At 41.7% G+C, this 25,866-nt stretch overlaps 2 protein-coding genes and 1 long non-coding RNA gene across 5 annotated transcripts in view; 2 read left to right on the top strand and 1 right to left on the bottom strand.

Annotated features, from left to right (window-relative positions):
- Positions 1–3,112: 3,112 nt before the first annotated feature.
- cldni (claudin i) lies at positions 3,113–9,223 on the top strand. Its single transcript, XM_034191276.1, has 3 exons — positions 3,113–3,264; positions 6,131–6,263; positions 8,126–9,223. The coding sequence occupies exons 2-3, from the start codon at positions 6,132–6,134 to the stop codon at positions 8,627–8,629; spliced, it is 636 nt and encodes a 211-aa protein (XP_034047167.1). The 5' UTR covers positions 3,113–3,264; position 6,131; the 3' UTR covers positions 8,630–9,223.
- A 991-nt stretch (positions 9,224–10,214) lies between these two features.
- Positions 10,215–25,866, bottom strand: part of coro1a (coronin, actin binding protein, 1A) — an 18,403-nt gene continuing 2,751 nt past the window's right edge. For all 3 annotated transcript variants that reach the window (XM_034191274.1, XM_034191273.1, XM_034191272.1), the window contains exons 3-11: positions 21,131–21,253; positions 20,913–21,042; positions 15,618–15,799; positions 15,029–15,148; positions 12,580–12,684; positions 12,353–12,498; positions 12,206–12,263; positions 11,907–12,122; positions 10,215–11,816 (exon numbers count right to left, since the gene is read on the bottom strand). In XM_034191274.1, coding sequence (XP_034047165.1) covers positions 11,730–11,816; positions 11,907–12,122; positions 12,206–12,263; positions 12,353–12,498; positions 12,580–12,684; positions 15,029–15,148; positions 15,618–15,799; positions 20,913–21,042; positions 21,131–21,253 — 1,167 coding nt within the window. In that variant the 3' untranslated portion in view covers positions 10,215–11,729. The remainder of the gene's footprint in view (positions 11,817–11,906; positions 12,123–12,205; positions 12,264–12,352; positions 12,499–12,579; positions 12,685–15,028; positions 15,149–15,617; positions 15,800–20,912; positions 21,043–21,130; positions 21,254–25,866) is intronic.
- LOC117528644 overlaps positions 17,249–25,866 on the top strand; it is a 22,074-nt gene continuing 13,456 nt past the window's right edge. The window contains exon 1 of the long non-coding RNA XR_004565841.1: positions 17,249–17,261. This is a non-coding gene — a long non-coding RNA (uncharacterized LOC117528644). The remainder of the gene's footprint in view (positions 17,262–25,866) is intronic.

Raw genomic sequence — 25,866 nt, 5'->3', positions numbered from 1 at the left:
TTCCTTCTAACAACACTCAATAAGCATTTGGGAACTGAGGACACTAATTGTTGAAGCTTTGTAGGTGGAATTCTTTCTCATTCTTGCTTGATGTATGACTTCAGTTGTTCAACAGTCCGGGGTCTCCGTTGTCGTATTTTGCGCTTCATAATGCGCCACACATTTTCAGCGGGCGACAGGTCTGGACTGCAGGCAGGCCAGTCTAGTACCTGCACTCTTTTACTACGAAGCCAGATGTTGTAACACGTGCAGAATGTGGCTTGGCATTGTCTAGCTGAAATAAGCAGGGACGTCCCTGAAAAAGACGTTGCTTGGATGGCAGCATGTGTTGCTCCAAAACCTAGATGTACCTTTCAGCATTGATGGTGCCATCACAGATGTGTAAGTTGTCCATGCCATGGGCACTAACACACCCCCATACCATCACAGATGTGTAAGTTGTCCATGCCATGGGCACTAACACACCCCCATACCATCACAGATGTGTAAGTTGTCCATGCCATGGGCACTAACACACCTCCATACCATCACAGATGTGTAAGTTGTCCATGCCATGGGCACTAACACACCCCCATACCATCACAGATGTGTAAGTTGTCCATGCCATGGGCACTAACACACCCCCATACCATCACAGATGTGTAAGTTGTCCATGCCATGGGCACTACCACACCCCCATACCATCACAGATGTGTAAGTTGTCCATGCCATGGGCACTACCACACCCCCATACCATCACAGATGTGTAAGTTGTCCATGCCATGGGCACTAACACACCCCCATACCATCACAGATGTGTAAGTTGTCCATGCCATGGGCACTAACACACCCCCATACCATCACAGATGCTGGCTTTTGAACTTTGTGCTTGTAACAATCTGGATGGTCTTTTTCCTCTTTTGTCCAGAGGACACGACGTCCATGATTTCCAAAAACAATTTGAAATGTGGACTCATCAGACCACAGCACACTTTCCACTTTGCGTCTGTCCATTTCAAATGAGCTCAGGCCCAGAGAAGGCTGCAGCGTTTCTGGATGTTGTTGATGTTTGTCTTTCACTTTGCATGGCAGAGTTTTAACTTGCACTTGTAGATGTAGTGACGAACTGTGTTAACCGACAATGGTTTTCTGAAGTGTTCCTGACCCCACACGGTAAGATGCTTTACACAATAATTTCGGTTTTTAATGCAGTGCCGCCTGAGGGATCGAAGGTCACGGGCATTCAATGCTGGTTTTCGGCCTTGCCACTTACGTGTAGAAAGTTCTCCAGATTCTGTGAATCTTCTGATTATATTATGGACTGTAGATGATGGAATCCCTAAATTCCTTGCAATTGAATGTTGCAAAATATTGTTCCTAAAGTGTTGGACTATTTTTTCACGCAGTTGTTCACAAAGTGGTGATCCTCACCCCATCTTTGCTTGTGAATGGCTGAGACTTTTGGGGATGCTCCTTTTATACCCAATCATGACACTCACCTGTTTCCAAACAGGTGTTCTTTGAACATTCATCAACTTTCCCAGTCTTTTGTTGCCCTGTCCCAACTTTTTTGAAACGTGTTGCAGGCATCCATTTCAAAATGAGCAAATATTTGCACAAAAACAATAAAGTTTATCAGTTTGAACATTAAATATCTTGTCTTTGTGGTGTATTCAATTGAATATAGGTTGAAGAGGATTTGAAAATCATTGTATTCTGTTTTTATTTGCATTTTACACAACGTCCCAACTTCATTGGAATTGGGGTTCTATTATATTCAATTCTATCCTTATGGCGTTACTTTGTGGGCTCTCTGACTGATCAGTAGTCCAACCTTTGTCTGGAAAAATCAATAAGGAATGGTGAATGTAAGACAGGAAATTGGTGAAATTAATCAAATTAATTGATCATTTAACATTCAATTTTATTGCCGCTATTTTTATCTACTAACTTTTGTTGCTTTCACACCTCTTACCTCCCAGAGGAGGGCACATTCCAAAGCAGGGTGTCAAACTGGGAGCCTGGATGTCGTGATGTGGTCTGTGGTGTCTGGATTTGTGATTGTCCTGGATCAAAACTATGATTCTGGATTTTATTGACTTCCTGGACTCGGCCATCAGAAGTCTGTCTGTATGCAGTGAACTTGTAGAGGTGGTCACTTATCTCAGCCATAATGTTCATGTCTCTGGGTCTTTTGTCTGTGAGGCTGAGAGACACCTAGGAAGAGCTTATAGAGTCATGAGGTCACTGGACAGGTGTTTCGTGATATTGATATCTTCGCAGGAGATCGAAGGTCCACGTCTTCAGGGTCCTGGTGCTTCCTGCCTTACTGTATGATTGTGAGATTTAAACTCTCACCATTGACCAAAGGTGACAACTGGATGTCTTTGGTCTGAGGTCTCTTTGAAGAATCCTCAGATTAACTGGAATGACTATGTGTGAAACAAATGGTAAGTAGGGAGACTCTGATGAGGAGGACCACTTGCATTATGAGGGAACATCAACTACGACATTTTGGCCATGTGACCCATCTCTCTGGACATGATCCAACAAGCAGATGCCTCAGCAGAGAAGACCCCAGCAGTTGGAGAAGGCCAAGGGGACACCAACGTTTTACCTCGTTGGCACAGACACATGGTTAGCTGTCAGAGGCGGGGCGGGACCGGGTGTCTGGCTGGATGGTTTCCTCACACGATGAATGCCTGCTGTTGTGTTTCTCAACATGGTAAAAATAAATCTGTCTGTTGACTCGGTGAGTCTCCGTGTTCGATTCGTCATCACAGTTTCAACAGCGTGGTATGTTGGTGGATGTGCAGGTGAGCGACAGTGGGCGGTTCTTCTTCTTCTCATATCATTCTTGGGTTTTTTGTGCCCTCCGGCTGCATACAAATAAAATAAATCACCGGACTCATCGTCACTGTCTTCAGTGTGACTCTGAGCAGAAGTTGCAGAGAGCAGCGAGGGTTTTGTAAAGAGTATTGATGAGTTTGTAGCACAGACACGGGTTTTGAAAGCTCCCCTCACAGCTCCGGAGCAGAGGTGGAAAAGGAGAAGGATGAGTGCGTAGAGGACAAGTCCAGTCTGGTTTGGAGGAACATTCCTCCTCTGCTGACTCTCAGCCCCACCCTGCACCTCACATTCCTCTACAAATACCCCGTCTGACCCTGCTACCACTGCACAACGCATCCAGCAGCATCCAGCAGCATCCGACTCCCCGACGCCAGGAGGACAACTGCAGAGAACGTTTCAGCTGATTGACAGAAGACACACAACAACAACAACAAAGTAGGTGTTCTTCTCCATACAGCCAGAACGAGGACAGAAAAAAGAAAATGGATTTTTAAATGAGAAAAGGTGCAAAAATATTGGCAGCATATGTAAAAAAAAAATGTAATGCTTCTGACAAAAAAAAAAATTGTGAAATTAAGTTTGTTTTTTTTTACCTGGTGACACTGAAGATCACTTAGGTCCAATCCCAATATGCTCCCTTCACCAAAATGTGCAGAATAAAGGGAAAAGATGAAAGCAGGTACTGGGATCGGACCTCAGTCTAAATGCTGTTCTGGGATCGGACCTCAGTCTAAATGCTGTTCTGGGATCGGACCTCAGTCTAAATCCTGTTCTGGGATCAGACTTCAGTCTAAATCCTGTTCTGGGATCAGACCTCAGGCTAAATCCTGTTCTGGGATCGGGTCTCAGTCTAAATCCTGTTCTGGGATCAGACCTCAGTCTGATTCCTGTTCTGGGATCAGACCTCAGTCTAAATCCTGTTCTGGGATCGGGTCTCAGTCTGAATCCTGTTCTGGGATCGGGTCTCAGTCTGAATCCTGTTCTGGGATCGGGTCTCAGTCTGATTCCTGTTCTGGGATCGGGTCTCAGTCTGATTCCTGTTCTGGGATCAGACCTCAGTCTGATTCCTGTTCTGGGATCGGGTCTCAGTCTGAATCCTGTTCTGGGATCGGGTCTCAGTCTAAATCCTGTTCTGGGATGGGGTCTCAGTCTGAATCCTGTTCTGGGATCAGACCTCAGTCTGATTCCTGTTCTGGGATCGGGTCTCAGTCTGATTCCTGTTCTGGGATCGGGTCTCAGTCTGATTCCTGTTCTGGGATCGGGTCTCAGTCTGATTCCTGTACTGGGATCAGACCTCAGTCTGAATCTTGTTCTGGGATCGGGTCTCAGTCTGAATCCTGTTCTGGGATCGGGTCTCAGTCTGAATCCTGTTCTGGGATCGGGTCTCAGTCTGAATCCTGTTCTGGGATCGGGTCTCAGTCTAAATCCTGTTCTGGGATCGGGTCTCAGTCTGAATCCTGTTCTGGGATCAGACCTCAGTCTGATTCCTGTTCTGGGATCGGGTCTCAGTCTGATTCCTGTTCTGGGATCGGGTCTCAGTCTGATTCCTGTTCTGGGATCGGGTCTCAGTCTGATTCCTGTTCTGGGATCGGGTCTCAGTCTGATTCCTGTACTGGGATCAGACCTCAGTCTGAATCTTGTTCTGGGATCAGGTCCTCAGTCTGAATCCTGTTCTGGGATCGGGTCTCAGTCTGAATCCTGTTCTGGGATCGGGTCTCAGTCTGAATCCTGTTCTGGGATCGGGTCTCAGTCTGAATCCTGTTCTGGGATCGGGTCTCAGTCTGATTCCTGTTCTGGGATCGGGTCTCAGTCTGAATCCTGTTCTGGGATCGGGTCTCAGTCTGAATCCTGTTCTGGGATCGGGTCTCAGTCTGAATCCTGTTCTGGGATCGGGTCTCAGTCTGAATCCTGTTCTGGGATCGGGTCTCAGTCTGAATCCTGTTCTGGGATCAGACCTCAGTCTGATTCCTGTTCTGGGATCGGGTCTCAGTCTGATTCCTGTTCTGGGATCGGGTCTCAGTCTGATTCCTGTACTGGGATCAGACCTCAGTCTGAATCTTGTTCTGGGATCGGGTCTCAGTCTGAATCCTGTTCTGGGATCGGGTCTCAGTCTGAATCCTGTTCTGGGATCGGGTCTCAGTCTGAATCCTGTTCTGGGATCGGGTCTCAGTCTAAATCCTGTTCTGGGATCGGGTCTCAGTCTGAATCCTGTTCTGGGATCAGACCTCAGTCTGATTCCTGTTCTGGGATCGGGTCTCAGTCTGATTCCTGTTCTGGGATCGGGTCTCAGTCTGATTCCTGTTCTGGGATCGGGTCTCAGTCTGATTCCTGTTCTGGGATCGGGTCTCAGTCTGATTCCTGTACTGGGATCAGACCTCAGTCTGAATCTTGTTCTGGGATCGGGTCTCAGTCTAAATCCTGTTCTGGGATCTCACTCGTTTGAAGATTAGGATTATTTAATAATATTCTGATTAAAGCAGTGAAATGGGACATTTTCTTTGAAATGTGCAACAGAAATAGACTTTTCCGATGCACCAAAGGGACAGTTTGAAACTGAAGAACGGACGTCGTCATTATAAACGCAGAAACGTGAGGAATTGAACATAAAACACACAGATGCATCTTCTTTTCATTTTCCAGGCACAGGTTTGTTTTTGAATCCCAAAAAATAAACAAAAAGGCAGTAAATCATAACGGGGACATTGAGTGGGAGTAAGTGAGCCACGCCTGGGTGGAAACCCGGAGAGAACCAAACGGGCCTGTCGGGGCACGAATGTCTTTGTAACTGTGGCCTCGAGCTACACAATCTAAAACTGGTAAAGATAAAAAGAAAATAACTTTATAGTACAAATCAATGCATAAATATAAACATTTAATGTATTTTTTACTTTTTTTCTTTCCATGCTGTTAAATATAAATGTGTATTTAAATCTATAATCTGGATCAGATCTGGATCAAACTTTTTCAGTTGATAAAGGATACCATCTTACATAACGCTCTCAAATATGAAAGAAATGTGATTTTTTTTTTTGTTTTTTTTTTTTTAGTTATGAATTTTTGAACATTCCTTCAATGTTAAAGGAAAGGGATTTTTTCAGACTTTGACCTATGACCTTGAACATTTAATCAGCTCTCGCCTATCAGGATATGAATCCTCTGTAAAAACTTACACCCAGCTTTGCTGGCAGATGTAACAATCAATCATAAACAAATTTCAGCCGCTGCATTCGCCTGAAGACAGACGGTAAGTTTAGTGTTGATCTTGTTCACGACTCTGACCTTTGATTTCTGACCATCCCAGGATGGGATCTGTTGGGGTTCAGATTGTCTGTGTGGCCCTCGGGGTGCTCGGACTGATTGGAGTGATCGTGTGCTGTGCCATCCCACGTTGGAAAGTGTCGGCCTTCACCGGAAGCCAAATCATAACGGCACAGGTAAAGACAACTTTACACCACAGCCCCAATGTGGGCGTGGCCAACGACACTGCACATGTGCACTTAAGCGGCTGGATCTCAACTCAGAGGCCGCATCCTTCGAAGGCTGCATTTGTGGGCTGCACACGCCAAGTGGCGTGAACATGTCTGAAATAAACCAGAGTCGGCCCTGATTAGTACTCTGGTGGGAAACCGCTCCAGAAGAACCCGAGTGTGTTTCTGTGTGTCCAGCTGGAGGAAACAACGGTGTGAAACTGAGCAGCAAAAAGAAAGAAAGTGAGCTGTTATTTTTACTGCAATTTTTAATGATACAAACCTTAATTAATGACCTTAATAGAAAATATTAACTTAATCTTAACAGAAAATATGAATTTAATAAGCTTACTAGAAAAAAATTCACTTAATAGGAAATATGAACTTAATAACATTAATAGAAAACATTAACTTAATGACCTTAATAGAAAATATGAACTTAATAATCCAAAAGGAAAATATGGACTTAATCATCTTAAAGGAAAATATTAACTTAACCTTAATTCAAAATACAAACATTATGACCTTAATTGTAATTACGAATATTATAACATTACTTGAAAATAAGAACATTTTGACCTCAATTGAAAATATGAACTTATTTACTACTCGTATAATTGAAAAATATGTGTTTAATAACATTAACTGAAAATATGAACTTTGCGACTAACTTACTTTTTTGAGTTAACTAAATTTTGTAAATGTACCTATACCATAATTACATGTTTTCTTTTTTTATTTTGGGAAGTCCTGCATGTTATACTCTAGTTCAATTTATATACAGAAAAATCATGTTTGTTATTCAAAATAAGAATTATGTTTTTTACTGCTTTCATCAGACTTTCACATGAATGAAAACACTAAACAAAATAAACTGAAATAATAACAGAATAAATGCTGATAATAAGAAGTACACTTCAACAATGCACAAAAATCCCAAATTAAAAAGATCATAATACAGAAAAAAGGTCCAACTTATATAAGGGTTTGTCCTCTTCAAGAGACATTTTTAATAGGTGAGACTTATACTCTGGAATATATGGTATATCTATCTACACTGAATAAAGAGAGTAGCTGAACCAACTTAAATGATTTGTTTCAATTGGTAATATCTAAATGAATTAAGTTGTTTGAAGTTCAAACAACGTAATTCATTTAGATATTACCAACTGAAACAACTTTTTAAGGTGGTTCATTTTTTTTAGTCTATCTATACATAGAAACTGTTGACTGTGTCCTATTTTACAACTTTAAACCACTGTTTTAAAAACACAACTGTACAGTTTTGTATGATCCAGTTTATTGGTTTATTGAAAATACTGAATAAAGAACCAACTTTTAAAAAGCACAATTGGTAAAACCTGAATGAAGTAAGTTGTTTGAACTTAAGTTTGTAAGTTAAGAGTTGATCCAACTCATAAACCTAAGGTCAAGCAACTTAATTCATTCAGGTTTTACCAATTGTAATGTGTTTTAAGTTGGTCAACTAATCTTTTTTTCTGTGAACCAAACTTGATCTGATTGGGTTTGACCTGAAAAAGAAACCATAAAATTGGGAAATGGATCTGGAAGAAATATCAAGACAGAGGATTTTAAGATGGTTTATGGAAATGCAGTGAAATTGTTCGGTAAATTGTCTCGGTTTATGTACATTTTTTGGGCAGATCCAGGTAAAGGGGCAGAGCTAAGATACTGTTAATGTTTGTACATGTTCCTGTAGAACGGAGGTCTATAAACTTGTTCCATCAGCTGATGGTTGTTGGATGCACTCTATTGAGTGCCCTTCCAGTTAAGAGATGAGCATCAAGGGTCTTTCTCTGTGTGAGCAGAGCAGCCAGGAGGGCCTGTGGATGTCATGTGCGGTGCAAAGCACTGGCCAGCAGCAGTGCAAGAAGTATGATTCCCTGCTGGAGCTGCCCACCAACCTGCAGGCATCCCGCGCCATGACCATCATCAGCTGCATCCTGAGTGGCTTCAGCCTCCTCATCCTCTTCTGTGGGGCCGACTTCACCACCTGCGTGGAGAATGAAGATGCCAAGCCCAAAATGAGCCTGGTGGCCGGCGTGGGTCTGATTCTGGCCGGCCTCCTGGTCATCATCCCTGTCAGCTGGACCGCCAACAACATAGTGCAAGAGTTCAACAATCCGTTAGTATCCGCCCCGATGAAGAAGGAACTAGGGGCGTGTATCTATGTGGGCTGGGCGGCCGGCGTGGTGCTCATTCTGGCTGGAGGTCTGCTGTGTTGTTTCAGCCGGCCCAAATCTGGCAGCTCTGGCGGAACCGCCAAGTACTACAGTAGCGGTGCGTCTGCACAGGGCAAAAACTATGTGTAGGAAGAGCATGCGGCGAGCAACAAAGGTGATGACATCGGAGTCACTTTGGGTAAAACGGGGGAGAGAGTGTACATACTGATGAATGAGAACCTTCAAATTTTTTTCTATTTTAGTTTTAACATTTCATTATTATAAAGTTGGTGGCATTTATAATTTAGCATTTCTGACATATTATTATGAACCAAAAGTAATAAGCTGTGCATACCATGCAGGAAACGTAAATGGGTTAGTCGATAGTTTGTCACATTTGAACGTCAAAAGCCGTTGACTGAAATGGGACTTCGTCAAAATGACACGGGGACGGCAAAAAATTTTTACCCTACGGAACTCCAATAACTTCCCTAAACCAAACTCTTTATGTATATCTTCAAAACTACACGTAAACATTACATGTTGAGAGCTGTGTCCAAATCTTGTCCGTGAAGGGCCAAAAGTTAATTAAATATGTACAATCACATTACAATTAAATATGTTGTATTGTATAATTACAAAAATGGGAAACGTAGCTTAAATATGCACATGATCATGTGTCCAAAAAAAACAAACAAAAAAAAACCCCAATGTAATTATCATATGTATCTCAATTAGATACAGTGGCTCGCAAAAGTATTCAACCCCTTGGTATTTCACACATTTTAATTTGTTTATGGCATTTTAAATACAAAAAGTAAATCAGGGTTCTCAGTATAAAAAATTTCTAAATTAATCCTCCTTAGACTCAAACTGAAAGTAAATCTCTGCAACTTGATAGAAATTAATTAAAAATTTAAAAGTCAAGATGATGGGTTGCATAAGTAATCAGTCCCTTTGGTATAATACCTGTAAATAATCACTTTTATTACCAGTTTTCTTCAGACATGTCATGGGAGAAGAGTGAGGAAAGCCACCAAGACACCCAGACAATCCAGAAAACCTTTTAGGCTTGTGTGGCTGTGACTGAAGAAATTGTGCACAGTGCAAATTCTGTGCTTTGTATCTCCAGTTATACAGCTTCATGATGAAGTGGTATAGACGAGGGTCTTCTTTCACTAACACATCAAATCTAGGCTTGCATCTCAGATGTACCTTCTGGCAAATTGTAGGTGAACTTTCAGGTCTTCTTTTTAAGAAAACCCTCCTCTGTACCACTTCATCATGAAGCTGTATAACTGGGGATGTAAAATCCAAAACTTGCACTGTGCATAATGTCTCCAATCACAGCCACAGAAGTCTGTAACTTCTTCTGGGTGTCTTGGTGGCTTTCCTCACTCTTCTCCTTGCACAGTCACTCAGTTTTTGAGAACTGTCTACTCCACACAGATTTACCACAGAGTGTCAAACTGTTTGTATTTCTTCATAATTGATGTAAATAAAGTCAAAGACATATTCAGTGATTTGTAAATGTTCATGTATCCATCCCCTGACATGTCTGAAGAAAACTGGCAATAAAAGTGATTATTTACAGGTATTATACCAAAGGGGCTGATTACTTATGCAACCCATCATCTTGGCTTTTATATTTTTAATTAATTCATATCAGGTTGTAGAGATTTACTTTCAGTTTGAGTCTAAGGAAGATAATTTTAGAAATTTTTAGATTGAGAAGCCTGATTTACTTTTTTGTATTTGAAACGCCATAAACAAATTAAAATGTGTGAAATACCAAGAGGCTGAATACTTTTGCAAGCCACCGTACATAATAAAATTGTGTCAGTTGGAGACATTATGATCATGTGAAACTGATGTACATATTTAAATCATTTAAATCCAAACTTTTTTTCAGTCAGTCTGAAAATTCAAAAATATTCAATATTAAAAAATATTAAATGAACAACTCTTGTTGTAGCACGTGTATTTACATTATCTCATTTGTTAGTTATTTTACTCAGTATTTCTTCATTTGTATTTTGTCTTCTTTTTCTGACCACAACATTATTAAGTCTGATGCTTTATTGTGTTATCCTCCGCAATTTTATAGACTGTATTGTTCTGACGTACATGTACTTTATTGCCAAATAAATAAAATCAGATTTCTAAATAAAATAAAAAAATCTAACATTTTTATCTGCTTTGGCAGCAGCATGGGGATGGAAGGACTGACAAAATAAAATAAAAAAAAACCTCATCAATAATCTATTAGCTTTCAGAGAATGTGTAAATTGCCACAGTGCGTCAAAACAAAGGGAGTGCAGGCCAAATGTGGCCCGCGGACCCCACATTGAGCAGCAGTACTTGAGAGAAGGAAGACGTCTCAGGTTTGGCTATGGTCATATAAAATCCTTCGGTCGGGATCGTGTGTTTTAGAACGTATATGCTCTGAAACAAAGAATAGCGGTTTACTTCTCTGATTGACATTAAGTTTGTCTCTGTCAAAAACACCTGCTCCTAATCCATCATCAACTCAGAGTCCACACTAACCATCCAGCAGGTGGCAGAAATGTCTATGGGGATATTACATCACCAAAACAAGCTTGTTGTTTTTTGTTTTGTTTTTTAATCGATCTGGGGTATCAAAGCTCACCTGACTTGTTGTTTTGGAGCTGTGGTGTTAATAAACGGGACGACGTGAACTTGTTCATCGATTCGCTCCCTGCAGTTTAGAAGCTACATGTCCAGACTTCTCCAAAGCCTCAGGAAATCCATCTTCAGCTGTGGATGCTTTTTTAAAAAAAAAAAACATTGTAAAAGTAATGTTTAACCAAAGGCACCTCAGGGAGCATTTTCTTTCACTTCTTTCTCAGATATGTTACATCACGTCCAACGCTTTGTAAAATATATATTATTTTTACTTTCTTTGTCATTCTTGTTGGGATTGAACAAAGTTTGTGTTGCTCAAACAAGCGGTGTAATTCTTGTTTTTCAGTAAGATTAAAGAACAATAAAACCAGTACTTTGAAAACACTGGACTTTATTTTTAAAATAAAAGCATATATTAAAATATGAATTTCTTTAAAAAAAAAAGAAAAAGAAAAAAGATGAACCAAATTCAAAAATTCAAGCTTCAAGCACCTAAATCCTGAAAAAAAGATTCATAAAGCCCTGGTCAATCTTTCCCTGCTGTCTTCTGTCGCTCACTCAGTTTGTTCTCTTTTGATGCTCATATTTAGAACTCCTCACTGGTTTAATGCTCCAGCTGACACACACGCTTGGTGAGCTCCTCCACCGCTGCCTTCAGCTCCTTCACCTCCTTCCTCAGGGACTGAACTTCCTGACAAAGAAAGAGACAATCTGAGATTTAGCGAAGTGCACAGTGCCGCTCTGGCGGCGCTGGTGCGTGCACGGGCGTGAAGCGTCTCACCGAGATGCTGTCCTGCTGATTCACTGCGGGAGCAGTCATGGTTTTCAGGAAGGTTTTGTTCACTTTGAACTCTCTGGGTTTGGTGGTCGCTACTAACCCGTCCTTTAAGGAAACCAGCCGCGGCTCCCCGTCTTTTCCTTGAAACCACTCATCGGCCTCCACAGAAGGCTCAGGGCCGATGGTGTCGGGGTACAGGTCTTCCTGGAACAGGTCGGACTGCACGGGCAGAGAGGGACAACGTGACCTCCACATTAAATCACTGCTCATCTGTGATGAGCCACACTTTGTTCAGATGTTACCTTGCGAGGAACGGTCATGATGATGGGCTCACATTTCCTCTCATGGAGTTTGTAAAACCTGAAGATGGAGAACGTGTGAGTCAGACCAGCCTGACATAAAAAGGTGGTCAAATTTAGCTTTCAAAATAAAAGCCTGGATATTTCAACCTGGCGATTTCGCATTTGTTGACCTCAAGACCCCTCTTGGGCATGTACCCCATCCCTTTCTGGCTTTCCTTGCTGCTGTACATGGAGAGGTAGTGGACGTAAGGAGCTTCGTCAGTCACCTCAAAGTAACGGATGCTGCTGTCTCCCTGCGGACACAATGTGGCAAACACTAATCAGGCGCGTGAGCTCATGTGCATGGCACAGCTGTTCCCAAACTGAACTCTGACCTTGCCACAGAGGTAGACGATACCCGTGTCAGGGTCATAAAAAGGCAGGAGAACTCCACTGCTGGTGTCCAGCTCATGAAGCGACAGTGGCTCGCCAAGGTTGTTCTGTAATATTCAAAACATTTAATGTCATTTGAAGCCAGCAGGGGGCAGAACAACACCATTAGTGTGAACAGAAGCGTGCAGCCGACCTCTGGGACTTTTCATCCTCGGTCTTATTTTGAAATGTTTTAGAGTTCAAAATCTTATTTGGGACAAACCTTATTGTAATCATTCCAGTACTGTGTAACAACACCTACATCATCACAGGCAAAACAGTGACACGACGGAATGCTACGGGACACGCTAACACCAAATCAAAGTAAATCACTTCTTGTCACCATTGAATAAAAGTGTTTAGCAGCGTGGAGTTAATCCCTACAAAGGTACATGTGTGCATGTTTACCTCAGAAAATGATAAATAAATAAAAATTAAAAAACTTTTTAAAAACTACTAGTTATACAGCATCTTTGGTGAGATTGTTGTAGGGGTGTTACAATGTGTCCTGAATTATGATAAATGTATCATGTCAAATCGTGTATTTTTTAAAATTAACATCATGGATACCATGAAAAGTGAACTACTAGAGGAAGAAATAGTGACCTCTTGCAGAAGAATTATAAACAATTTATAAAATATACAAATAAGAAACATCAAGGATAACAATTTATAATTCAGAAGCATTTGTTTCTTTAAAAATTAAAACATTCACCACATATTACGTGGTACATAATTAGTGAGAATAGTGATGTAATTATGTATCGTGATATGTATCATACTGTGACAGGTGTATCATGACAGGTGTATCAAATCATGAAAAGTGCATTATGACACTTACCATATACCTATAAATGATACGCCAATATGATTGGATAAAACACTAAAGAATAAATAGCAATACACCCTTTTCACGGGCGGGTAATATTTTTCATACCACCCGAGTAATCAGCCAATCAGGTGTCACGTACAATTCTTTCCGCCTGGCTTAGAAAACAGCGCTTGGAACTTGAGGTGGATGGATGATGAAAGAAGCAAAACACCTTCGCAATTTATGTCAATATTTTGATGAATTTCTTGATTTACAGCAGCTTCATTAAACAAATGTACTTGAATGATTATCAGCACGACGGCTAGCTTACAGGCTAACCTCCGCTAACACTAGAAGACAGTTGCCAGTTATGGCTTCTGAAACAAGGGAGAAAAAAACAAGAAACAGCACCGTTCACCTGAAGCATTAGTGGAAGTAAAATATTCTGTCTGTTAAAAGCTTCACCTCCTGTTCCACGTGTGTATTTCCCACTGGTGTCACGTACATCCACTAATGCTTCAGCTGAACGGTGCTGTTTCTTGTTTTTTTCTCCCTTGTTTCAGAAGCCATAACTGGCAACTGTCTTCTAGTGTTAGCGGAGGTTAGCCTGTAAGCTCGCCGTCGTGCTGATAATCATTCAAGTACATTTGTTTAATGAAGCTGCTGTAAATCAAGAAATCAAAAATTCATCAAAATATCGACATAAATTGCGAAGGTGTTTTGCTTCTTTCATCATCCACCTCAAGTTCCAAGCGCTGTTTCCTAAGCGAGGCGGAAAGAATTGTACGTGACACCGGTCGGCATCACCGCGATTGCTCTCACTGCCTCCGATGCGCTTACTGAGTCTGCAGGCTCGGTAAGCGCCGCAGCGGGCCACTCACACCGCCCCCCTGTCTGCTGTGTGGAGCTGCATGCAGCAACAGGTCCAGAGACTACGCTCGCTGTTTTGATGCGCAGCGCCCGCTGCATGGTCTCGCGTGTTGTTGATCATATGCACTTTCAGTTTGCCACATAAAATACACTGTATAGTTGTTTAGCCTGTGATGGTGTTTGCATTCCAACACCACATTGGAAGGACTAAAACTGTTTTTGTCTGCAGTGAGAAGTTGGACCCTCAAACAACTAAAAAAACAAAACATTAAGGCCAAGGTCAAAAAATCTAGACTGTCCCTTAAAAAAAAGAAAAGTAAGAGGAAGACGAATCTTATCTGACTTGTATTAGTACCTTAAACAACCAGAAAAAGCTGCTAAATGCCATTTTCTTCATACAACCAGTAGGGGGCAGTAAATGCACAAGTAAAATTACACTATGAAATTTGAGTTTTGTGGCCATAAATCTGCACATCATTAAACCAGTTATGCAGGAAACACATCAAAGGGTTTTTTTTTGTAGTCTTGGCAAAAGAGCTGAAAAATTCAAAGTTCACCTGTCCATAAAACTGGAAAACCATCATAGTCTTCCTGATATGGTGGACATCAGGATGGTTCTTTGTTCTAGCAAAGGAAATCCACTGAGTGGTTACTGAGATCTAGCTCCAGATCGACCGGGTGGGAGTGGGGTGGGGCGGTGTTGTGCAATAGAAATGGAAGCTGATACTCACTGGGTCCCACAGCGCCATCTGCCGTTCGCTCATACGATTGAAGCCGGTGCTGAGGATCTTCCCATCAGACATGAACACCGCCCTGACGGGTCTGGAGCCCTCGTGGGGTTTCTCCTTCTCCTGTACGAGGCATGGCGGGGGATTAGTTTCTCTGTTCACAATGTTCTGCATTTTGAAAGTCTACATTTTCTACATTTTGCAACTCAAGAAATCTCATGCAATCAGGTCATCTGAGGGCAAAACTGGGTCCAGTTTACAGTAAAACTGGTCAAAAGGATGGAGCTCTTCCATAATATGCAAATTCCAGTAAGGTTTTCTGTAAATCTGGTGACTAAGTGGTGCTTCCTAAAGAAATTGATTGAAAATGGGATTTCTTGTATGCGCTAAATTGTCAAATATGAGAACAGCAATCAGAGGTTTCATTCAAAGTTTTAGTGTGTTTAGTCTCCAAAAAGGGGCGTGGCCAGGTCATTTAAAATCCTTTTTGGAAGCTGGGGCTCTTTGGGTCTTGGTGAAGGATGGGGGACAGCTGCAGAGACGTGGCCCCTGCAGCCTTACGGAGGGAGCAGCGGGAGACAGGTGAGCCTACCACCAGGACAGTGCCTTTGCGTGGGTCAAGGATTCGCAGACACTTGTCCTTGCAGGAGGTGAGGATCCTGGAGCCGTTCCTGTTCCAGCAGGCGCTGTAGATCAGATCAGGGTGCACAGTGTCGATCCTCACCACAGCCTCCCCGCGAGCCACATTCCACAGGATCACAACATTATCACAACCTACATGGGCACACCGGCGACGAGGAGGTCAACGAAATGAGGGGGAAAGAAGGACAAGGCACAACAGGAGGAAGAATCAGGAAAACACCACGGTACAAACACACAGTACTGAAGTGACCAGAATTATTAGATTGACAATTTACTTTTAGGTTTTTAGATTTAGAAATATTTATACTCAAATAAATAAAAACTTGAGTGAAATAATGTCTATTTACAGCTGTTTGAGTTGATCATTTAGTGACATTTACTGTTTGTGTTTAAGTTCACGCTTTATGACATTAAAGTCAGAAAATACATCTCTATCTCTGTCTCTCTCTCTCTCTCTCAAAGCATGACAACGCATGGTCATATACGTCTCGGTACTGAAGTGAACCGTGCGCCAGTTGCAGCCACCTCAGGAACAGGAAATGATGAGCTGTGAGGAATAGTAGAGAACTTCTGTCTTGACTCTTCTCTACAAGAGTCAAGACAGAAGTCAGACCACCAGAGCAAGAATTTTAGCTGAGGAAGCTTCTGTGATTTGAAGCGAAACGTCCTCACATCAAGCAACCCAGTCCAGTCTAAGATTCAAGCTTCTCTACTATGGAAACCACCTGGACAAGTGAGTGCCTTCACAGAAACGAGCTGTGTGGAATGCCGCTTTGGGAACGTCGCTTATACAGCAGCATGCACCTGTACCACAGTGATGAGCGGGTCCACTCACAATCAACCTGAACTCACCTGACGAATGCAACCCGACTGCCGATGCCTGACTCGCCACCCGACCTGGGACGGCTAAATGTACAACTACTCGTTTTAAAGGGGAACAGAAACACTTTTTGAGAATTTGTTTGTGCATTCCTTGATAAAAATTAAGTGTTATTCATACACTTGCAGAATGTTTGAGCGCAGTGTAGATAATACAACCCCTGGCAAAAATGATGGAATCACCGGCCTCGGAGGATGTTCATTCAGTTGTTTTTGTAGAAAAAAAGCAGATCACAGACATGACACAAAACTAAAGTCATTTCAAATGGCAACTTTCTGGCTTTAAGAAACACTATAAGAAATCAGGAAAAAAAATTGTGGCAGTCAGTAACGGTTACTTTTTTAGACCAAGCAGAGGGAAAAAAATATGGACTCACTCAATTCTGAGGAATAAATTATGGAATCATGAAAAACAAAAGAACGCTCCAACACATCACTAGTATTTTGTTGCACCACCTCTGGCTTTTATAACAGCTTGCAGTCTCTGAGGCATGGACTTAATGAGTGACAAACAGTACTCTTCATCAATCTGGCTCCAACTTTCTCTGATTGCTGTTGCCAGATCAGCTTTGCAGGTTGGAGCCTTGTCATGGACCATTTTCTTCAACTTCCACCAAAGATTTTCAATTGGATTAAGATCCGGACTATTTGCAGGCCATGACATTGACCTCATGTGACTTTTTGCAAGGAATGTTTTCACAGTTTTTGCTCTATGGTGAGATACATTATCATCTTGAAAAATGATTTCATCATCCCCAAACATCCTTTCAATTGATGGGATAAGAAAAGTGTCCAAAATATCAATGTAGACTTGTGCAATTATTGATGATGTAATGACAGCCATCTCCCCAGTGCCTTTACCTGACATGCAGCCCCATATCATCAATGACTGTGGAAATTTACATGTTCTCTTCAGGCAGTCATCTTTAGAAATCTCATTGGAAGAGCACCAAACAAAAGTTCCAGCATCATCACCTTGCCCAATGCAGATTCGAGATTCATCACTGAATATGACTTTCATCCAGTCATCCACAGTCCACGATTGCTTTTCTTTAGCCCATTGTAACCTTGTTTTTTTCTGTTTAGGTGTTAATGATGGCTTTCGTTTAGCTTTTCTGTATGTAAATCCCATTTCCTTTAGGCGGTTTCTTACAGTTCGGTCACAGACGTTGACTCCAGTTTCCTCCCATTCGTTCCTCATTTGTTTTGTTGTGCATTTTCGATTTTTGAGACATATTGCTTTAAGTTTTCTGTCTTGACGCTTTGATGTCTTCCTTGGTCTACCAGTATGTTTGCCTTTAACAACCTTCCCATGTTGTTTGTATTTGGTCCAGAGTTTAGACACAGCTGACTGTGAACAACCAACATCTTTTGCAACATTGCGTGATGATTTACTCTCTTTTAAGAGTTTGATAATCCTCTCCTTTGTTTCAATTGACATCTCTCGTGTTGGAGCCATGATTCATGTCAGTCCACTTGGTGCAACAGCTCTCCAAGGTGTGTTCACTCCTTTTTAGATGCAGACTAACGAGCAGATCTGATTTGATGCAGGTGTTAGTTTTGGGGATGAAAATTTACAGGGTGATTCAATAATTTTTTCCTCAGAATTGAGTGATTCCATATTTTTTTCCCTCTGCTTGGTCTAAAAAAGTAACCGTTACTGACTGCCATTATTTTTTTTCCTTATTTCTTATAGTGTTTCTTAAAGGCAGAAAGTTGCCATTTGAAATGACTTTAGTTTTGTGTCATGTCTGTGATCTGCTTTTTTTCTACAAAATTAAACAACTGAATGAACATCCTCCGAGGCCGGTGATTCCATAATTATTGCCAGGGGTTGTATTATCTGAATCAAATTTGCCTCTAAATTGACATGTAACGGGCCACTGGCTGAAGTCAGTGGAGGACACATCTGGTTGACATCACTGGTTGGGGGGTGACAGGCAGTTTACTGAGCTCACTCATTGAAGTTCTGTTAGTCTCGTCAAGAAACAGGTGGAATATGCCGGAAAGCCGTGCATGTTGGCAAAGCAACAAACAGAGGAAGAAGGGAGACAATATTTCCTTCCATAAGTAAGTGGTTTTGGATCTTCTTGTCACTTTGTCTGTGACATTTGGTTGATAAACAGATGTATGTTTTCTGCTGGTGCCGGTGTGTCGTCCAAGGACACGGACGAGATGTACACACACCACTGACTTCATGAATGAAGCTTGGCCAATAAAGGATAATTGTGTAAAAATATAATATAATATATGTAAATGTTTGTTAATGGTTTTAGGAGCTGCACTGTTAACCCCCAAAACGTGAATCAGCTGCAAATCGTGAATTATCCGCAAATCATTAACTGTTAACGCAAACTGGCTCAATTACTGCAGGAAATCTTGATCGCAAAACCGAGCACCGCAAAAATGATTTTTTTTTGGGGGGGTCACTAGAACTTGAGGAGGTGATCCGAGCAGCTCTTGATGGTGTCACGTGCCCGGTCCCACTGGGTGTGTCCCGCTGTGGGGACAGTGTCAGACGTGGGACAGTGTAGACGGTCCCTATAATTCCGTTTATCTGCCGCCCGCTCGTTCACATCAGTGTTATTTTTCCAGCTCAGAGGACAGCTCATATTGATAAAAATAAGGTTGTAGCTCGTTGACTACATTCCTGAGGTTAGAAACTAGTGTAGTTTGTTTTTCTACAACGTTTCTCTTAAGATTTTTGAGCTGTTTACCGGAGGGGGAGGTTTCTGTCCTCTGTGAGTTTGACAGGTGGACCGTCTCAGTCAAACTCCTCACCTGATCACACTGTCCCCGGAGCAGGACACACTGAAATCCATAAACTACTTAAACTGAAAAAAATATATATATCATGAATGATATTCACATTTTGTGAAACCCACGTTTACGTTTTCGGAGATAATTTGTCAGTATTCACCTTTTGCAAGTAACGGTTTGCAGATAATTCATGATTTGTAGCTGATTCATGTGTTGGGGGTGAACAGCGCTGTGCTGAAAACAGCAGCGCAGCTTAACAGTGCAGATCCGTGTCACTTCAACACTAATATTTGGGAATGTGTGTGTATCAGAGTAAGTTTAATACTTTCCTGACATGATTTAATGTTAATTAATTTTACTGGCTCGATATCCAGGTCAGAACGGCATTTTAACACGTATTTTGCGAGTGTTTTTCTGAGTGTGTTCAGTTGCGAATCCCCATTGAAAATGCATTAACATCTGGGAACTTGATCAATATTTTGCCCGGTTAGGAGGCGTCATGTCGTTGTCCATGAAGGGACGTTGGCGTTTAGTGGGCAGCACTGGGAGTGTGGACTCTAGCTGTCACATATAACCTCTTTGTTGGTGCCTCTGGCAGGGAATCTCAGAACGAGGCTCCCCACCCCCCCCCCCCCCCGTTCCCCTTTTAAGCGTTACACTACACTTAGCGAGATGAACATGGATCCTCTTTGTGCTACCAGACACTTCTAATGTCATTTTTGTCTGATTACTGGCAACATGTTGCAGTTTTGGTGGCTTTAGCTTGTCTCACAGTTACATTATGTAGCTGTTAAGGCTGCGATGTGTTTGCATTCTAAACAACACAGGACTCACAGAAATCATCTAAAAATAGAGCCCAGGTTGAAAAATTCTGCCACTCTGCTTTCAGATAAACCCTAAAAAGTCTGCATATTTATAAAAATCCCTGTTGCCAAACTTCGCAGCATCTTTCTGTCCATCTTTCCCTTACCAAAAAATAGTACTGATAACTATATAAAAAGTAAACTAGAAGTATACTTGAAACATACTTGCATATACTACTTTTTGGTAAGGGTTGTCTATTTGTTGATGTTAATATTCTGCATTTTTAAATTAATTACTGAAGCTACATTTTCTAGACCACTCATGTTCGCACATCTTTGGAGGAAGCTGCGGAGTCTTTGGGCCCTATCTTGACAGTGTGTAATTGATGTGGGGTGTGGCCAGCCACATGTTGCTATCTATGCACAATTAAATACTATGATACCATACAAAACACCTCCAATCTAAGCTGGAGTCTCCTGGTTGCCTTCTGACAAATATAACTGAAAATTCATGTCTTCTTTGAAAAAACTCCGTCTCTGGTCCATGAAGCTGTACAACACTGCACAATTTGTCCAATCACAACCACAGAAGCATATAACACCTTCAAAAGTGCCATGGGTGCCTTGACGGCTTCCCTCAGTAGACTCCATCTTGCTCAGTCAAAATGAGCAAATGACAAAAGTTGTGTCATTGTCCAAGTACTTATGGACCAGATTGTGTCTCACCCCAGGTCCTGAGGTTTCTGCACAGACGCTTGTGGAATGTGTGCGTTAGGTCTTGTTGCTGTGGTTTAGTGTCATACCTGCGCTCATGAGCACATTATGGGCGGTGGGGTGCCAGCTCAGGATGCCAACACGTTTGGAGTGACCGTCCAGCTTGACAACAGGTTCCGTGAGTGACGTGGTCAACCCGCAGTCTGGGATCTCCCAGATCTATTGGTTGCAGATACAGGACTTAAATAACACAACATACGTAGAACGTCAGATGATGAAGATGTTGAAGTAAATATGAGGTTGTTACCATGATGCTGCAGTCCTCAGAGCCACTGGCAATAATGTTGTCATTGTGAGGACAGAACTCAATGTCCAGGACCGGGCCTGTGTGTCCACACACGGTGGGGTAATTCATGTCGATACGACCCGTCTGCAGAGAGAAATGCCAGGAGGGTGAATTCAGAAAGGTCAAAAGTGTAAAACAGCGACTGTGCAAAGGAGATCAACGATAAACAGTGACAGCTGAGAGAAACCATCCAGTTGTGCTTCCAATGCCTCAGAATCTGGGCCAGGAAGTTAATTTGGTCGTCCTCTGATCCACCCGACTCTTGAACGAGGCCTAATATTTAGTTTAATTAGATGCTGTATGGAGTACAGGAATGCTATATTTGTGTCAAAGATAGGACAACCTTTATTAATTCCACAACAGCAGATTTTGGAAAGCTGTATTTTTCTATTGTTATTGCAGCTTTATCTCCAATATTTTCCTGGTGAAGTGATTTATAAAAAGTAGTTTTTTGTTTCACATGATTTAAGGTATTGAATGTTAGTATTTTTGAAATCATGAATATCAGTGAGACAATCTTCTGATTTTGGAGAGAACACTTGATGGTGAACTAGCCCCAACCCAACTAGCCCCTTCACCAATTAGACACATCATTAATTAGCCCCACCAAACTCATACCATCACCAACTTGTCCCACTACCAATTAGCCCCAACTCAACTAGTCCCACTGGACATGCCAGGGAGTAATCATACCCAGAAGTCAGCTGTGTATTAACACTGATGTCAGATTACTGTAGAGTGGACTTCGGTGTTAAAAGACAGGAATCTCTGAACATCAAACAAACTTGTCTGTCCTCAACACTAACAAGTCACACTAGTTTGATGGAAATTTATACATAATCCAAAACGTAATTTATGGGCTTTTTGTTATGACCATTTGGAATATGAAAAAAAGACAAAAACAGGAGAAGTGACTGGCATTATGTTACATTTTTATTTAAAGTGATGGTCTAGTGGTTAAGCGTTGGGCTTAAGACCAGAGAATCCTTGGTTCAAACCCCAGCCAGACCGGAAAATCACTAAGGGCCCTTGGGCAAGGTCCTTAATCCCCTAGTTGCTCCCGGTGTGTAGTGGACATCCTTGTATGGCAGCACCCTCACATCAGAGTGAATGTGAGGCATTATTGTAAAGCACATGGTTTCGGTGAGCTGAAAGCTCTCAGCAAGAATGTGAATGTGTTTGTCTATATGAATCCCACCTGTCACCCACTGACTGCTGAGATAGGCTCCAGGCCCCCATGACCCTTAACAGGAGGAAGTGAGTGTGGAAAATGAATGAATGGCCGAACATCATTTAGCTACAAGTAGCCAATGATTAAAGTATTATATGTCCAACAGTGTCCTACAAATGCAGCATGAACATTGTGCAAACAATTAAAAAACACTGCGAGTGAGTGTGAGTGATTGTGTCAGCGCACCACATCACAGTGCAGCTCATCTGATCAATTATAAACAAGATGTTAAATCTGTCATAAACATACTTTTAAAGCTGCTTATAAGAAGGAATTTACATGCAACTGTTTTACCAAACCATGACACTATAAACATTACAAATAATTACCTTTTAGGTTGTTCCAAATACCTTCTCCACCTCATGCAGTGCAGGAAAAAGAGAGAAAAAAGCTGCAGATGAAACAGTCCTCTGTGATTCATTAAGCAATTAGGGGTGTTTTCAACATCCAAACTCTGACAGAAAATTATTAATCCGCTCTGAAATAATTCTTTTATATACAGTGTCCAGCGCACAAAGTGGGTGGGACTGTCACGACAAAGTGGACAAGAGGGGGGAGCCAAAATAGCCTGTCCTGTCTTTGTAGCCGCCAGGTGCTCGGATAATGGGCTTCTAACAGCCTCTCCTCACCATAAACATGCCTCTAACATCCTTGTTTGTCCTCGTAGTACCTCATACACAAACTGCCCCACTCTGTTTTTGCTCAATTTTGAACTTCTTGAAATTAGCGCCACACTCAGAGATGAGCATCTTTAGCCAAATATTCTGGCTCTAAGAGCCACTATTCTCCCACGTTTGTTGAATAACTGGACTCGTACCAAAAAAAAAAACAAAAAAAAACACGCGACGTGGCTCATTATTCATTGTTCATTATTTGGTGGGACCAGGGTTTTAATCTTCTCACTCACCTCTCACTATTTGCAGATCACTGACAACACATCCCCTCCTCCACCTCACTGACCACCAGTTGGTCCCTGTCTGCTGTTTGGGGGCAGGCTCCACCCCCACCTTTTCCATCGGCAGGATTTGTGATCATCTCAACTCTACTCTGTACGGTGACAACGACCAGCACCAAATCTATTACCCCAAAGACTATAACATCTGTACATTATCTCGACGTGTTAAAATTGTCAACTTCAAAATTGACTCCTGAGTCTTTCTGGTAGGAAAGTTTAATGTGAATGAATGAGGGTTTTATGATTACTCATAACTTTCCATCACAACTTACTGAGCTCCAACAACAGCATTTTCCTGAACTATCACACATATTTGCTTCAATTGCTGATTATGAGGCCATGAAAGAAAATGAGCACAGATGATGATGTTACGTTTATAGTCCTGAGGGAATATGCAGGTGACCTCACGGGAAGTTATGTTGGTTTGAAAACACACACACACACACACAGACACACACACACACACACACACACGTTCAGCTGACCATTAACTACAACCCCAATTCCAATGAAGCTGGGACATTGTGTGATATGAAAATAAAACAGAATCCAATGATTTTCAAATCCTCTTCAACCTATATTCAATTGAATACACCACAAAGACAAGATATTTAATGTTCAAACTGATAAACTTTATTGCTTTTGTGCAAATATTTGCTCATTTTTTAAATGGATGCCTGCAACACATTTCAAAAAAGCTGAGACAGGGGTGACAGAAGACTGGGAAAGTTGATGAATGACCAAAGAACACCTGTTTGGAACCTTCCACAGGTGAATAGGTTAATTGGAAACAGGTGAGTGTCATGATTGGGTATAAAAGGAGCATCCCCAAAAGGCTCAGCTGTTCACAAGCAAAGATGGGGTGAGGAACACCACTTTGTGAACAATTACATGAAAAAATAGGAACTTAGGGATTCCATCATCTACAGTCCATAATATAATTAGAAGATTCAGAGAATCCGGAGAACTTTCTACATGTAAGCAGCAAGGCCGATCCCCAACAATGAATGCCCGTGACCTTCAATCCCTCAGGCAGCACTGCATTAAAAACCAACATCATTGTGTAAAGGATCTTACCGCTTGGGTTCAGGAACACTTCAGAAAACCATTGTCAGTTAACACAGTTCGTCGCTACATCTACAAGTGCAAGTTAAAACTCTACCATGCAAAGTGAAAGCCAAACATCAATCAATCAATCAATTTTTTTATATAGCGCCAAATCACAACAAACAGTTGCCCCAAGGCGCTTTATATTGTAAGGCAAGGCCATACAATAATTATGTAAAACCCCAACGGTCAAAACGACCCCCTGTGAGCAAGCACTTGGCTACAGTGGGAAGGAAAAACTCCCTTTTAACAGGAAGAAACCTCCAGCAGAACCAGGCTCAGGGAGGGGCAGTCTTCTGCTGGGACTGGTTGGGGCTGAGGGAGAGAACCAGGAAAAAAACATGCTGTGGAGGGGAGCAGAGATCGATCACTAATGATTAAATGCAGAGTGGTGCATACAGAGCAAAAAGAGAAAGAAACAGTGCATCATGGGAACCCCCCAGCAGTCTACGTCTATAGCAGCATAACTAAGGGATGGTTCAGGGTCACCTGATCCAGCCCTAACTATAAGCTTTAGCAAAAAGGAAAGTTTTAAGCCTAATCTTAAAAGTAGAGAGGGTGTCTGTCTCCCTGATCTGAATTGGGAGCTGGTTCCACAGGAGAGGAGCCTGAAAGCTGAAGGCTCTGCCTCCCATTCTACTCTTACAAACCCTAGGAACTACAAGTAAGCCTGCAGTCTGAGAGCGAAGCGCTCTATTGGGGTGATATGGTACTACGAGGTCCCTAAGATAAGATGGGACCTGATTATTCAAAACCTTATAAGTAAGAAGAAGAATTTTAAATTCTATTCTAGAATTAACAGGAAGCCAATGAAGAGAGGCCAATATGGGTGAGATATGCTCTCTCCTTCTAGTCCCCGTCAGTACTCTAGCTGCAGCATTTTGAATTAACTGAAGGCTTTTTAGGGAACTTTTAGGACAACCTGATAATAATGAATTACAATAGTCCAGCCTAGAGGAAATAAATGCATGAATTAGTTTTTCAGCATCACTCTGAGACAAGACCTTTCTGATTTTAGAGATATTGCGTAAATGCAAAAAAGCAGTCCTACATATTTGTTTAATATGCGCTTTGAATGACATATCCTGATCAAAAATGACTCCAAGATTTCTCACAGTATTACTAGAGGTCAGGGTAATGCCATCCAGAGTAAGGATCTGGTTAGACACCATGTTTCTAAGATTTGTGGGGCCAAGTACAATAACTTCAGTTTTATCTGAGTTTAAAAGCAGGAAATTAGAGGTCATCCATGTCTTTATGTCTGTAAGACAATCCTGCAGTTTAGCTAATTGGTGTGTGTCCTCTGGCTTCATGGATAGATAAAGCTGGGTATCATCTGCGTAACAATGAAAATTTAAGCAATACCATCTAATAATACTGCCTAAGGGAAGCATATATAAAGTG

The sequence above is a fragment of the Thalassophryne amazonica genome, chromosome 16 (genome assembly GCF_902500255.1).
Source record: "Thalassophryne amazonica chromosome 16, fThaAma1.1, whole genome shotgun sequence".
NCBI classification, from domain to species: Eukaryota; Metazoa; Chordata; class Actinopteri; order Batrachoidiformes; family Batrachoididae; genus Thalassophryne; species Thalassophryne amazonica.
Note: the sequence above shows the minus strand (reverse complement) of the source record. Positions and strands in the feature narration are given on the sequence as shown.

What these genes read in the sequence shown, in the direction of transcription:
- cldni (XM_034191276.1), top strand. Translation starts at nt 6,132, where the DNA reads ATGGGATCTGTTGGGGTTCAGATTGTCTGTGTGGCCCTCGGGGTGCTC. An exon ending in GCCAAATCATAACGGCACAG is followed by an intron (nt 6,264 to 8,125) that starts GTAAAGACAACT and finishes CTGTGTGAGCAG; the next exon opens with AGCAGCCAGGAGGGCCTGTG.